Source organism: Lygodium microphyllum, unplaced genomic scaffold (genome assembly GCF_053477565.2).
Source record: "Lygodium microphyllum isolate KBCC unplaced genomic scaffold, Lygodium_microphyllum_v1.1.10 scaffold_240, whole genome shotgun sequence".
Taxonomy (NCBI): Eukaryota; Viridiplantae; Streptophyta; class Polypodiopsida; order Schizaeales; family Lygodiaceae; genus Lygodium; species Lygodium microphyllum.
In genome coordinates this window covers 16,420-31,093 of record NW_028229723.1, presented here as the reverse complement: position 1 = coordinate 31,093, position 14,674 = coordinate 16,420, and the positions used below count along the sequence as shown (strand labels likewise).

At 44.3% G+C, this 14,674-nt stretch overlaps 1 protein-coding gene across 3 annotated transcripts; it reads right to left on the bottom strand.

Moving 5' to 3' along the window:
• Window positions 1–1,108: 1,108 nt before the first annotated feature.
• Window positions 1,109–3,786, bottom strand: LOC148008232 (uncharacterized). 3 transcript variants are annotated; one of them, XM_087674374.1, is made up of 3 exons: window positions 3,387–3,786; window positions 3,028–3,195; window positions 1,109–1,490 (listed from the first exon to the last, which is right to left on the bottom strand). In XM_087674374.1, the coding sequence occupies exons 1-3, from the start codon at window positions 3,522–3,524 to the stop codon at window positions 1,398–1,400; spliced, it is 399 nt and encodes a 132-aa protein (XP_087530500.1). In that variant the 5' UTR covers window positions 3,525–3,786; the 3' UTR covers window positions 1,109–1,397. The 3 variants fall into 3 exon arrangements, with proteins under 3 accessions (XP_087530500.1, XP_087530501.1, XP_087530502.1); XM_087674375.1 differs by having other exon boundaries at window positions 1,109–1,487; XM_087674376.1 differs by lacking the exon at window positions 1,109–1,490 and adding an exon at window positions 2,274–2,919.
• Window positions 3,787–14,674: the final 10,888 nt, after the last annotated feature.

The following is a 14,674-nucleotide window of genomic DNA, read 5'->3' as shown; positions in this document are numbered from 1 at the left end:
CTACTATTGAGCAATGAATAGCGTCTGCACACGGGGTATAGCAAATAGTGTCTATCACGTTGGTGTGAAAGGGAAGTGTCACAACAACAATGCAATAGTATTAATACGTGGGCAATGACGTGTGTGATAGGCAATGCCTAATTTGCACAAAGAAGAAAGATGGCATCAGAGCATAGTTTGAGCCATCATCCCCAACCAATCCTCTAATGTGAAAGAGAGAGAGAGAGAGAGAGAGAGAGAGAGAGAGAGAGAGAGAGAGAGAGAGAGAGATTCATTGCACACAAGAAGTGTAAGGCAAATACACGTTCCCTTCTTCACCAAAGCTCTCACATACAAGTGGGAGAAGGTCATTGGGTTTTCTTGGAGTTTACCCAACGGCCTTTAGTTTGTCATTAGTTTTGAATGGCCTTGAGTAGAGTAGCCACTTGGATGGCTAATCTCCCTAATTAAATGTCCATTGGGCCTCATTCATGGGTGGTATCCATTAGTTCCACACATGTAATGTAATCTAATTTCTTTGTGCCACGAATATTTTTTGTGTTTCATTGTTGTGACATGTGATAGGGAGTACAAAGTATTATAAGAATTCCATATTTGTTGAATATGTGGAGTCTAATGTTGGTACTTCAACTGAAGTAATGTCACCTATACACTTTGTGATGCTCAAGCACACAACCCAAGATCTTTGGTTGCTCAATAATAAGTGACGTCTTGGCCCTCCGCGCCTAGACTCACCCTGGAGCTTCGAGCTGATGCGGGCACAATTTTCGCGGCAAGGGCAGGTGCTGGACACGTGGCACCCACCCCCGCGTTTCTTTGTGGGGAGGTTGGGGGCTGCCATGTGGCACCCGCCCCCACCTCCCCTTAACTAATAGTAAAGATATCACAACTTTCATGAGCAACTCTTGAAGACATAATGTATATGAGCATGCCTACTTAAAGTTATTATTTTAGAAACTTAACCAAAATGACACCATGAGGAAACTTTGGCGAGAGTTATAAGACATTAAGTATAGTGAGCACAAAGACACTCTCCTCAATGCACATGATAGCAAATCCTTCTTACCATTGAAGCACAAAACCAAGTACACAAGTTCATTTGGTATCCACAGTCCAATTTCAAAACTCTAAAAAAGCCCTCATGTGTTTGCAAAGAACACATAGTGTCATTGATGGCAATGCCCACACAAGAAAACTCTTTGAAAATTGAAACTAGTAACATATTGATGAGACCTCTCTATACTAATTTGCCACACTTCTTAAGCCTATAATTGTCGTCTACCATTATTACACCATATATTATCATAATTGAAATAGCTTCATCAATAATATTAGACATAATCTTCATGATATTTTACATAATTATTCTTAGTTTATGTCCATTGATACAAACATTGTTATGTTTGTACACTTGAGTGTGTCAATCGTCCCAATAATAAATGCTGTTCTTCCTTCACTCGTAGAAGCGATTCATATTCCAAAGTCAACTTCTACAAAAAAAAAACAATAATATTACATGAAACACCATGTCAATGCAACCCCAATGTCCCTTTACAACTTGTTAAATGTTTCAAATTTTTTGGATCCTATTATGTTTGTCTTTCATTCATGACTTGAAAAACCATTTTTAAAGAAAAGTTAAACATGCATATGCATGCATGTGCACACACACACATTGATAATATCAAACTATTTTTTCTTTTCTGAGATAAGGCATACACTTGAACACTCACAAAGGAAGCACTTCCCTTTCCATTTTTAAAGAAAAGTTAAACATGCATATGCATGCATGTGCACACGTACACATTGATAATATCAAACTATTTTTTCTTTTTTGAGATAAGGCATACGCTTGAACACTCACAAAGGAAGGACATCCCTTTCAAATATTAGCCAAGAGAGTGGACAAGAAGCATGGATGTTTTCACCATATGCAAATAGGATAGCTTGGAAATTGAAAAAACAAGAGAGCTTGATCCCATTGGAAACCTCCTCCTGGATGATCCTAAAAAGGAGAAGGACCAATGGGGTGTTCAAATAAGCAATAGCCCAAACTTACAAGAGCACATTCTGTGAGCATAGTATGTCCAATCAAGTGATGCACCTGGCAAAAGTTGGACCCACAACCTCACAAGTATGGCCCCAAGTATTCATCACTAAGCCATCAATTTCAAGACAATATCATTAATCTACTTATTTCTTGATGGTAGAGACTATGAGAAAAATTATCTATTATATTTCTTAACATTAAACACTAGTACCTCTATGTAAACAATGCATCTTAAATATAATACAAAAGGCTTTTGACAATATGCTTGCAACTAACAAGACCATTTTTAGTTAATAATCGCCTAACATGTAAACTAGTTTCGAAAACTATAGCACAAATGATATAAGCTTGCCATGTTGGCATAGCTCTTCCTTGGAAAATCTATTAAATCTTGGTGCCAAGGCGATGAATTATCTCAAGTAGTCATTGGATAAGTATTGCAATTGAGATAGCTAGTCTCATTGTAATATTGCACTTTAGCACCTTATCACTAAAGCTATGCTAATTCCAACGGACTTGGCGATTCCTTCTCAAATAACATATTTGTTTCATAATATCGATCTACTTAATGGTGTTTTTTCTAGAGAATCTATTGAACCTTGATGGCCCAAGATGATGGAATTATCTCAAAGTGGTCCTTGAATATTCCCGTAATTTAGGTAGCTAGTGCCATATTGACATTGCACTTGAAAAGCTTATCACAGAAGCTATGCAACCTGGACTCAAGAGTTCCTTCTTGATCAACATCTTTGTTTCACATGCTGTCAAGCTAAATGTATAGCAAGAATTTGGCTACTGCATTCGCATGAACTTACAGAAAAAGCCTAGTTAGGCTGCATGTCAATCCTATCGTAAGGCGCATGTAAATCCTGAGAGAAAAAGCTGTTATAACTTGCTACGCCTGACATGGAAACATGAGCTCTCGAAAGGAAGAAAAGAAACAAACGTTCAGGATGCTTGTTTGTCTGTTTGTTTACCTCTAGCTCCTCTCGCCTTCTCTCGATTTCAAGCCTCTGATCCGCGAGCTTCTGCGGCCTTGAAGTGATCTCCAAGGCAACTAGATGCCTTGCTTCGATAGCTTTCATTTTTTCAGCCTCCACTCTCTCGGCCTCTTCGGATGCCTGGTCGATTACTTGCTTTGACGTCTGCATAAGCCAAGAGAGAGATGTAAGAGGAAAACTCGTGGAAGCATCTGCCTGCATAGCCAAGAGAGATGTAAAATGAAAAATCATGGAAGCACTGATACAAGAGATTTCCAACATGGAGTTCCTGAGACGAGAGAGAGAGAGAGAGAGAGAGAGAGAGCAAAATCGTCTAGAGAAGAGAGATCGATCACCTGGTGGAAACGGATGACTTTGGAGCGGAAAGAAGAGCAGGCCTGCAGCATTTCACGAGTCTTTGACAAGTCGGAAGGGTGCAAGAGGCGCATGATACCGGAATCATCCACGATCACAGACGTAGTGGTGGCTGCCATAACCACCCCTTCTGCTGCTGCTTCTGCTTCTTCTTCTTCTTCTTTGGTAGTTACAGGCTCACCCGGACAGCCATTCGTTTTACGGACTCAGGAGAGAGAATGTCAGCAACAGCCGGGAGATGGCCAACATAGATCAGCAGGACAGAACTCGCCTTCGACGGACAATTTCATGGATTAATCATATCTCGGCGAGTCAGCAAACACTCCTGCGAGAGACACCTATCCCATCCCCCCGCCCCGCCTAACTCTCTCTCTCTCTCTCTCTCTCTCTCTCTCTCGTACCTAACTGATTTTTAAAAAACGTTTGAGGAGATATAAGGCTGGTTACAGGCACGAAGCTTTTATACACTTAAAGGAGACATTTTACAAAAAAGTGAAAGTGCACCTTCGTCTATTACTTAACAAACTAGGCGCTCCGCACCAAGACTCGCTTCGCACCGGAGCGGGTGCGATTTTTGCGCGGGGGGGGGGGGGGGGCGGGTGCTGGACGTGTGGCACTCGCCTCCGCGTTCTCTTTTTTTTTTGTGGGGGAGGTGGGGGCCTGCCATGTGGCACCCGCCCCTCACCTCTCCTTAACTAATAGTATAGACTAGGCAAAGAAACTCCCCTTTCAAAAGTTGGGAGGGGGGGGGGGGGGGGAGGAGGCAGTTCAACTCTTTAACACGTAAACATCATGTCATATCCTCTCCAATATGTAAAGGACTACTAAAGAAGTAATTTGAGTGATCAATACTTGTTGCAAAGTGAGCATCTGTGTGTAATCAACCTCACTCCATTTGGTTATGCATTAGAGCCCTACCACATGTAGATTAGCAATGGCAACAAAGTCAATTGTCAGGGGCACACATAGGTTTAGGGTGAAAGTCAACATGATAGGGGAATCAGACAATTTTGGCTCTCCTATCCATGCCTTTTTGAACTTCTCTGTCCTTGCAACCTCGCCCCCATCCCTTTGCAAGTCCTACTGTCGTACTAAACCATTAAAGCACACACACACACACATACTCTCTCTCTCTCTCTCTCTCTCTCTCTCAACCTTACATACTATCAAATTGAACCTTCCCCCACTTGAAAATGGTGCAAATTGGTACAATCGATATGGATACTATAACATAATAGCTTAGGGGATTATGGATGCCAACATGCATTTTTGACATGTAAATATTGGTTAGCCTAACTCATTACAGAAGATAGATGCAGTTATAGCTATATGTAATCTTCTACATGTATAGTGGTTGAGTGGGCATTTTGAAGGCCAAAAGGATCATAGTTGTATCTTGGAAAGCCTATTTAAAACACTAACATGCAATCCTTGCCAAAGATTATCAATGCATGTAGCATTTACTATAATATTCTCATTTATCATGAAGAGGAGGAAGAAAACACCCCTGTGCAACTTGATTTGAATGATTTGCTTGTTGTGGATAAGTCTCTAAATGACTACTTTGATTGGGATGACCAAGTTTTCATGGAAACTCAATGCAAGTAAGGTGAACAAGTTAGAAACAATTTGATGGAGTATGTGAATCTCATGAAGGATGATAGAGTTTGACTATTTAACACGCAAACATCATTTCATATCCTCTCCGATATGTTCGACTGTTTAACTATGGGGGGAGGGGTGGGGCAGTTCGACTGTTTAACACGTAAACATCATGTCATATCCTCTACAATATGTAAAGGACTACTAAAGAAGTATTTTGTGTGATCAATACTTGTTGCAAAGTGAGCATCTGTGTGTAATCAACCTCACTCCATTTGGTTATGCGTTAGAGCCCTACCACATGTAGATTAGCAATGGCAACAAAGTCAATTGTTAGGGGCACACATAGGTTTAGGGTGAAAGTCAACATGATAGGGGAATCATACAATTTTGGCTCTCCTATCCATGCCTTTTTGCACTTCTCTGTCCTTGCAACCTCGCCCCCATCCCTTTGCAAGTCCTGCTGTCATACTAAACCAAAGCACACACACACGCACGCACACGCACACGCACACGCACATGCACACGCACATGCACATGCACATACACAAGAGAGAGAGAGAGAGAGAGAGAGAGAGAGAGAGAGAGAGAGAGAGAGAGAGAGAGAGAGAGAGAGAGAGAGAGAGAGAGAGAGAGAGAGAGAGAGAGGTCTCAATTGCATCGCCCTCTCTTTCATGCCACCTTGCCTCACCTCACATAGTCCAATTTCTCATAGTGTCTCGGTCCTAAAGACACAACTATTTCTTGTAGACCCCTATATCCGAAAAGCGACATCATTGGCTTCTTCTTCTTCTTTGCTTATCCCGAAACCTCTAACCTTTTTATTTTAAAAAAAATCATACAAACATTGAATTTAATCAACCATCCTTTCCATTAAAGCTTGTTCCCATGCTATTTTATTTCCCTTACACAACACAATAAAAGTCTCACAAAGTGCATCTTCATTACTTTCACTTCCTTAACACAAATTCCCATCCATATTTTTTCTTAACATTACCTTTTTCTCAACACAACCATTTTTCTACAATCCACTCTTCTTCTGTGGGAGCTCTCACTCAACTGCCAAGACCCACTGTTCGCTTATTGTTTCAAGCGTTCCAAGCAGAGCACTAATGGCTACCTCTCACATAGCTGACGTGCTATCTATCTACGGGTATAGTGAGCTTACCTCCATGCCCGATCGAGTTGCCTCCTCTCCCAAGCACTCCGGTAGCTCCATGATCCAAGTGCAAGCTTCAAGCAAGCTCGATCCTCAAGCTCCACGCTCCAAACTCCATTGTTGTGAGTAAGAGAAGAGAAGAGAAGAAGGGAGGAGAGCTTCTCCACCATGGTCCCTCACCCTCACACCCTCACACACTCACTCCCTCACACTCTCACACTCCCTCTCTCAAGCACACACTCAAGCAAGCAAGAACAAGAAGAAGAGGAAGAAGAAGAGAGTTACTTTTGGTCACACACAAGAATGACCTTCTCATTCACTTTTCAACTTTATATGCAAAACCCTAAATCACTTTTGGGCAGTCATCCCCTTATCCCCTTTTTTACATGGCCGGTCGTGGCCTAGGCCCTTTTTCCCATTGTCCTGCTATCTTCCTAGCTTCCTTTCCACCGCATGTCTACCTTTACAAATTGCATGGGTGAGAGCCCCACACTCTTAAAATAAATCAAGGCGCGCCTTGCACTTTTTTACAACAGTATAGACTCACGCTTCTTCTCCTGCACCTTTTCCTTGATTTATGACTTTTTAGCACTTATGTTTCTAGATTCTTCTTGGCGTGCCTTTGTTTTCTGTTTCACTTTTGCCTTGGCCTTGTCTTCTGCTTTGGATTTTTCGGCTTTTCCACCTTGTTCGTTTGAGGGCTAACATTAACCCCCTCCTAGACAAGTGCCAATCCCATGGCACTCATCGTTGTAGGTAGGAGGCTTTAGCGTGCATCAAAGACGTGGGTGGCAGGGACGTCTGTGGTTGCCTTGGAGGATTTTTGGTGGTGGGGTGGATGAAGGTCGTTGGGGCCTTGTTGTTCATGTGGGTGGATAGTGTTAGGGTGGTTAGAGTTGGGGGTAGGGCTGGTCGTTGTTGGGAATTGCACTAGGGGCTCGCACAGGTGGTGGTTTGTGGGGATTCTGCACAGGCCGATTGTTTGGTGGGCCTGCATGATGGGGATGGTCAAGAGGTTAGAATTGACTGATGATGAAGAGATGACGATGCATTTGATGGAGTCTTCAGTACTTGCGATTGAAAACCTCGCATATGTGGTCTCTCCCTGGGGGTAGTGCTAGTCTTCTTATCTTGCACAAGATGTAGATGGATGAGTTTGGGAGATAGGTCGAACTCTAAGCAAGTTGAGAGTATTGTCTGGCACTTGAGGACCCAAACTGTGCATATATTTTGGTGTAGATATTATGTTAATGCTCGTGCATACTTCGATATTATGTAGTTAGAAGACCGCGGGTCTAGTTCCTCATAACAATATGTGGATGAAGCAAAGTTGTCCATGTTGAGGAGAAGTACACATGAAGGTGTATGAAACATCCTTTGCATTGTGACAGCGCGATGTAGCATAATTGAACACAGGGACACCGAACTTTCGCTAGCTAGTAGCTATTGGGCTTGCTCGACAAGTGCGGTGGACTTTTCATGGCCATTCGTGCGGTGCTTACCACGATCGATTGCAATGATACTAAGATGGAGTGCAAAAAGGAATCGTGCAATCGGGTCAGGTGCCTTGAACAATTGTGGGGGATGTGTAGAGGGCTAGGGGACTAGGGACGGAGCCAGCCGACCAAGGTCACTGGGCGTACCTAATTTGAGGACCCCTAGGTGTCGTGCTATGATTGTGAGTGTCTTTTTGTTCCTTTTCTTTTTTTTTCTTTTCTATTTTCTCTCTTAAAAAAAAAAAAAGAGAATAACATGAGTACAACCATTGCAATACATTGAGGCTATCAGCTCAGCCTTTCAATGGGTTGGAAATGTCGAGATTCGAAGGCTCTGGAAATGGATATTACAACGATGATTGTGCCCTAGCCTTGTTGCTAGAGGAACAGTGGTTGAGATAGGGAGATACATGGGAGATTTTGCAAAACCTCTTTGTAACGTGCGATGTTGGTACAATTGAGGTAACAGTTGCCATGAGTGCCAGGTGTAGAGTTTGACCCAGAAAGAGAGAGATGGCCACTAATCATGCTTTGGGCCATGCGATGTGGGCGATCGACAAGGGTGATTTTCACTTTCGGCGGTGAGGATTCCACCATGGATCTTTGTGAGGTTGATGGTCTTGGGGTGACTTGGGCATTAAACACTTTCATACAAAGACCTGTGTCGTCTCCACTTGAACACTTCATGAGAGTATATGCAAGTCACATGCATCAATTATAATGAACACATGCAACGCAAGAAGATATTACTTTATCTAAATCCTATGGTGTTGACTGCGATGCATATCATCGGTGCTTGTTAAAGATGTGACTTGTATTAGTAGTCGATAAGGGAGGTTTGTACAGTTGGGGAGCCTGCCCCTTTAACCACTTAAGGACAAAAAGTTATGACAAGATGGCATTTGGCAAGCAACTTATGCAACATAGGGCCTATTCTATTTGTATGAGGCGGGGTGAATTTGGGTGATCAGACGAGTGGGGTTGTGCCGGTGGTGGGCTCCTGTCAAGCTGGGCAAGGAAGATATCGTCTGGGACCCGAATGGTGTAGTCCCTGGCCACAGTTGTTTCAAGAATGCTTTAAAATAATTCACCAAATTCCCTCTTGTTTCTACCTGCCTTCTCCTCTTTCGAGCACCTTGTGCCCGAGCGTCTGGCGAGGGCTTACATGACAGGTGTCGCTAGGGGCCTCTTTTTGGCGCGTACCTCTTTAGAGTAGGCAATAGCGTTCTGGTGGAGGTGCTAGTGCCTTATGCTCCGTCCAACGGTGGAGAGCTTCCTTGCAGGCCAGCTGCACTATGTGCTCCATGACGGTTATTGTGAGAAAACCTGTAAAAAGTGAACCAAGGGTTAGGCCCTGATGCATGATGGAATTATTCGCACGATAGGGATTAATTAGTAGATCATCAAGTGCATATTAGTCATTGTAGAGGGATGGCCCTCGTGATAATATTCGTCCTGCTTCGACCCGAGGCGTATTCCAGCCTAGTAGTAGATTTTTGCTCACCCCGAATCACACGGATTGGTTGTGATGAACTGGGGTAGGACTCGTCCCCGAAAGGGGAGATTGGAAGCGGAGGGAGAGCTTGTAGAAAGGACGGTGCCCCATATACACTTTCAAGGCTTTGGTTAGGGCTTCCTATGGTAGTCATGAGGACTACCTACCCTCTACCCGGAGGCAAGAATGGTCACACAACTTCTAAACATGTGGTGAGAGGAGAACCCTAGGAGCTCAGCTTGTCAAACCCAAAATTTTCTCCCTGCGCCTGACTATCATTGCTTGTGTGTGTGCTCGCTTGGGTATTATTTATTCACAATCACAAAACACATTATTCTTTTATGTACAATTTATGCATCCATGTCGCTTCGTGAGGATAAAAACCAGTTGTAGAAATCAGGATTATACTGGAGTATGGCACACTCATCCAGTACTCGTGATAGCTTACTCAATAACAATAGATATTTTGCAACATCAAGTAGCATGGTACCTTGTTTGAGCCTACTCGCAACATGTAGCTCCTCCTCAGTGAGAATCTTATCAACCAGAGCGTTTTCTTGACTAGTTCCGACTAAGTCCATACCCCGAATGGCAGTTAGCACTTGAAAGGAAGTTGGCGCCACATAGGTTGGGTCTCTTTGAGACCGCCATTTGGCCAATCGCTCCTCTGAGACTGTCATAATCTGGGCTCCCATTTTGGCCATTGTAACGCAGTTTTCAAACCAACGTTCTTCAAATTGACTTCGACCCTCTAACTGTTGCTTTAGTTGCTCTATCTCTAAGAGATTTGGTTGGCAGAGCACATCATTGAATGTCACAGTTAAGCATAATTTGTCGGCTTCCTTGTCAGAGATGAGTTGTATGCTTTCATGCAAGAGCCTGTCATAGTTCTCGTTAAGATGTTCTTGCTCTTCCTAGGATAGGGGAAATGGCAAGTATTCTTCAAGCTGCTCCCTAGGGAATGCGGCCCATGTCTGCAAGGATGTAGACATGTGCAAACACTTTGAGCTTAGCATCCAACTCAGTTAAGCATTCTGCAATACTTCTATGTTCAATGAGGGCTTGCTCAGTTGCTATCTCATGCAAGGTTCTAGCAGTTTCCCTAGGCTTTAGCAAAGCTGGGGGCCCAGGCCTAGACGAGCAAGATTGGTCAAATCTGGGATTGCTTATGTCCTCAAGGTTTCCATGTTTCTCCTAAGGCTTCGTTGTTATTGGGTCATGGTTCTCCTTGGATGCGACTGGTATAGATTTGTCACCCTGTTGTGACAGTGTTGTATCTACACTTGATTGGTCAATGCAAGTTCTTTTGTCGGTGGATTGAGTATTGCAAGCAACTGCTGATGGTGATGGTTGCTTTGACTTATCAGAACACATAAATGTGTCTGAGGTTTCACTATTGTTAGGAGAGATGGCAATGGGCTCATTGGTAGATGGACTCGATGCTTTATTCCTTAGCTCATCGGTGCTTTTGGTCTCAATCTTCTTGTTGTCTACAGCCACTAGCAACTGCTGTTGTTTTCTCCTCTTTTTCTTGGGCAATTGCGATGCATCCTTTAAGGACTAAGGACCCTAAACCAGGTCAACCGTTGATGTGTTTGGTTGGGCCTCAACATTCTCTTTCTCTAGTGTGTCCTCATGGGGCATGGCTGCGGCCTACTGAATAGCCTTGCTAGGTTGATTGGTCAGACGCGCCCTCTCCTTGGCCACCTCTTTGAGAGATTTGTCCTCAAGCCTAGGCTTTAGGTGCTTTGGAAGTGCTGGAGGTGTCAAGGATGTTGGTTGCGACACCTCTTCCATAGGTAGATTTCTAAAAGGACATATTCTGCAAGGGGTCACGGCCAAAGGTTGTGACTGTTGTGACTGTTGTGATCCTTGATTGGAAGTAGTAATGGCTAGTTTAATGGACTGACTACTGTTGGTAGACTGCGGTGTCAAATCCTTAAGTAGATCAAAAGTGGTCGTGTCTTTTGTTTCCCTTTGAGCATTCACTTGTGCAGATTGAGCCTCGATTGATCTAGTCATAATAGATTGCACAGGCATATCCTTGGGCCGAGAGCTACAGGTGGTGTCATGTTCCAGCTCTTGGACATTTGGAAGCTTAGCTAGAGATAGAGATTGGGATTGAGCAGTTGCACTTGACGACTGTTGTTGTGCTTCTTATGTCTATTTAGGGAAAGAGGGTGTAGGAGATTTGGCACTCCTAGGTGGACTTGGCATTGGCTAGAAGATTTGCTCATGGCTGTTAGATGATTCTGCCATGTGCTTTGTTGAGAAATCAACCTTACCATGAGCAACATTTCACATGTGGTGCTCATTATCCTCTTGGAAAATCAAAGGCTCCTTGGGCACTAGTGGTCTTTGTGCACACTTGATAGGTACATATGATATTCGCTTGTTAAGTACGCTAGGCTGAGGATCTACCCTTTGAATAGTCCCGTTTGGTTTCTTGATTTTCACGAGGGGCTCAGTCACTCCAACCTTGTTGAGTGAAGACTTGGATTTTCATCTAGATTTCCTCCTTCACTTCTTTGCTTTTGACACGATCTGGCCTTCAGCTATAGAGCTGATTTAGTAGGGGACTTTGGTACCCAAATCTATCGGTTGCGTAATACCGTTGAGCATGTAGCAACGATTTGGATATCCATCATGGCATTGTGCTGGCTCTCCATTGATGCCTTTGTTTGTGAGGCTTGGGCTTCTTTTGTGGTCTTCTACGATATTTGTAAGTCCAAAGCCTGTCCTTGGCATTGTCTCCCGACTTTCTTGTTTCAAGCATGGCCTCGCTCACTAGTTCTCTCTGTTCAGCATGAGCTTGTATAAACTCTTTCAACAAGTCCTTGCTCTCGTTACTAGGTTTGATTGTTATGTCAACACCTTCCTTGCCTTTCCCTCGAGGTTCGATGAGGTCACCCTTACTAAAGGTTGTGATTATCCTCACACCCAGTAGTGTCAAGTGTATCCTCTGTGTGCTACGTAATCAGCCTCACACTTTGTCGTCCTCTTGAAGGGTCTTCCTAGGAGGGTTTCTTTTCCACAATTAGCACTAATTGGAGGAACATGGAATAGGATAGGTAAGCTTTCAGTTTCAATAGTTACAAGGATTTTGCACTTCCCTATAAGTGCTTGTGGGTGTCCCCCATAAGGATCAAGAGTTGCATCAGTTAGTGTGAGCTCTGGTTGGCCTAGTAGGGTCCATGTTTCATAGGTCAAGACGTTAAAATTAGCTCCTTCATTGATGAGAGCATCGACACAGTGCTCCCTTGTTACGGTGAGTTTGACCCTAAGATAAGCAGGTGGTACTATGACTTCATCCTCCGGGTCGTGGCTTATAAATTTAAGCTATCTGAAAAATGCCCTTGAGTCCCCAACTGCATGACTAGATCTGGATTCTCCATTGATATCTTGGGTCGTTTGTGTAGTGCCGTTCAAGGTGCATTTATTGTCAGGACTGTCATGTCTAGTCATCCTCGTAGTTGTAGCTTGATGTTATTGCTTTCTACTTTGACTAGATGCAGTCCGAATGCAACACATACGTGTTTTTGTGGTGTGGCCTTTTTGCCCTCGTTGGCTAGATTGGCCCATTGAGATTCTAGGGTCTCTGTTTGTCTTTGTTCGAGTATGGGCTTTTGGTTGCTCTTTTACAAGTGAGAATCCATGCTTGTGTAGAGTCATTACTACACTAGGATCTAATTTGGAGGACCTGTTATGGCACACATATTCTCCACAACCTACTTGGGGGAGGTGTGGAGGGGACAGAGCCCCCTCTGCGGGGGTCTAGGGGGGGGGGGGGGAGGGGGCAGTCCCCCCCGGCCCGCAGGGCCGTTATGCTAAACACCATGCACAATTTGAAGGACCCTTCATAGCCAAATTTTGAACTACTTTCAATAGATTTCCGCCTAGTGATAGAGCTATGATGTGCTTTCAGCTTTATATGGTCTCTGGGTAGGTTTCAAGGATTAGATATTAAAATTTTGAATAAATCCAATTTCGACCCAATAGGCATGAATTGCAGGGGCCGAGTGTCTAATTCGGCCCATCCGAATGGCTAAGGACCGAATGAGAAAGGGCCGAATGTCAAATTTGGCCAGTGTGGTTGTCCGAGAGCCAAGTGGTCGATTGATCGAGGGCCAAGTCAGGTGGGCCAAATGCAAGCGGTCCGATGGGTGAATTCGGCTGGTCTGAGGGCGGTCCGAGGGCCAAGTGGGCCGAGTGGGTTGAGGCCTGAGTGGTCCAAGGGCCAAGGGCCGAGTGCCAAGTTGGACCGAATATTAAGTTCGTGCGAGTGGTCGATTCGGATAGGTCGAGCGGTGGGTGTCCGAGTTGATTGGGCCGAGGGCCGAATACAGGACGGGACCAAGGGCCGATTCTGGGACTCGGCCCAGAATTGACAGGCTGAGCGCGACGCATTTTCTGTTGGACTCCATAGAATTTGTCGTGACGAGCGATCGAGGCCTTCCTATTGGTCGAGCATCTCCAGATCCAAGCTAGTCATACAGGGGAAGGTGTGGAATTACTTGTGGTGGGCCAAGAACTCCTCGATGGCAAGATTGAAGTAGGTCCACACAATGAAGCTTTCTCTCCCTCTCTTCTAGCTCTCCTGAAATCCTGCAATGCAAAATGTGGCCTTCCTTGCCACTCATGGTCCCTTATCACCCTGCCTAGGCCTGTACTCACCTTAGTCTTGCTCCCCTCACCAATATTTAACCCAAAATTTCATTTTTTGCCCTTCTTTTCCTTGTTTCAGCCTGCTATACAACAACGGAAAACCCTACTGCGTGCTCCAATGTTTTCTCCTATCCTTCCTAAATGCAAGAAAAAATCATAAGGAAAATACCTACACTACTCCTTCCAAGTCCAAAAACCAAAAACCTACTTGCTAAGGAGATCGAATACCTCTTCAAACTCCCTCACTTCCTACCTATCTACGTCAAGCACCGGTTCGGGAAAAACCCTACTTCAATGCTCGATTCAAAGCGAGCAAGTGCTAAGGCTTGAATCCATTGGTCCTGACAACGAAACCAAAATGTGGAAGCTCTTGCTCAACTGCCAAGACCCACGGACCACTTATTGTTTCAAGCGTTCCAAGCCAAGCACTAATGGCTACCTCTCACATAGCCGACACGCTATCTATCTACGGGTATAGTGAGCTTACCTCCATGCCCGATCAAGTTGCCTCCTCTCCCAAGCACTCCGGTAGCTCCACGATCCAAGTGCAAGCTTCAAGCAAAGCTCAATCCTCAAGCTCCACGCTCCAAGCTCCATTGCCGTGAGAAAGACAAGAGAAGAGAAGAAGGAGAGCTTCTCCACCACGGTCCCTCACCCTCACACACTCACTCCCTCACACTCTCACACTTCCTCTCTCAAGCACACGCTCAAGCAAGCAAGGAACAAGAAGAAGAGGAAGAAGAAGAGAGTTACTTTTGGCCACACACAAGAATGACCTTCTCATTCACTTTTCAACTTTATATACAAAACCGTAAATCCCTTTTGGGCGGTCATCCCCTTATCCCCTTTTTC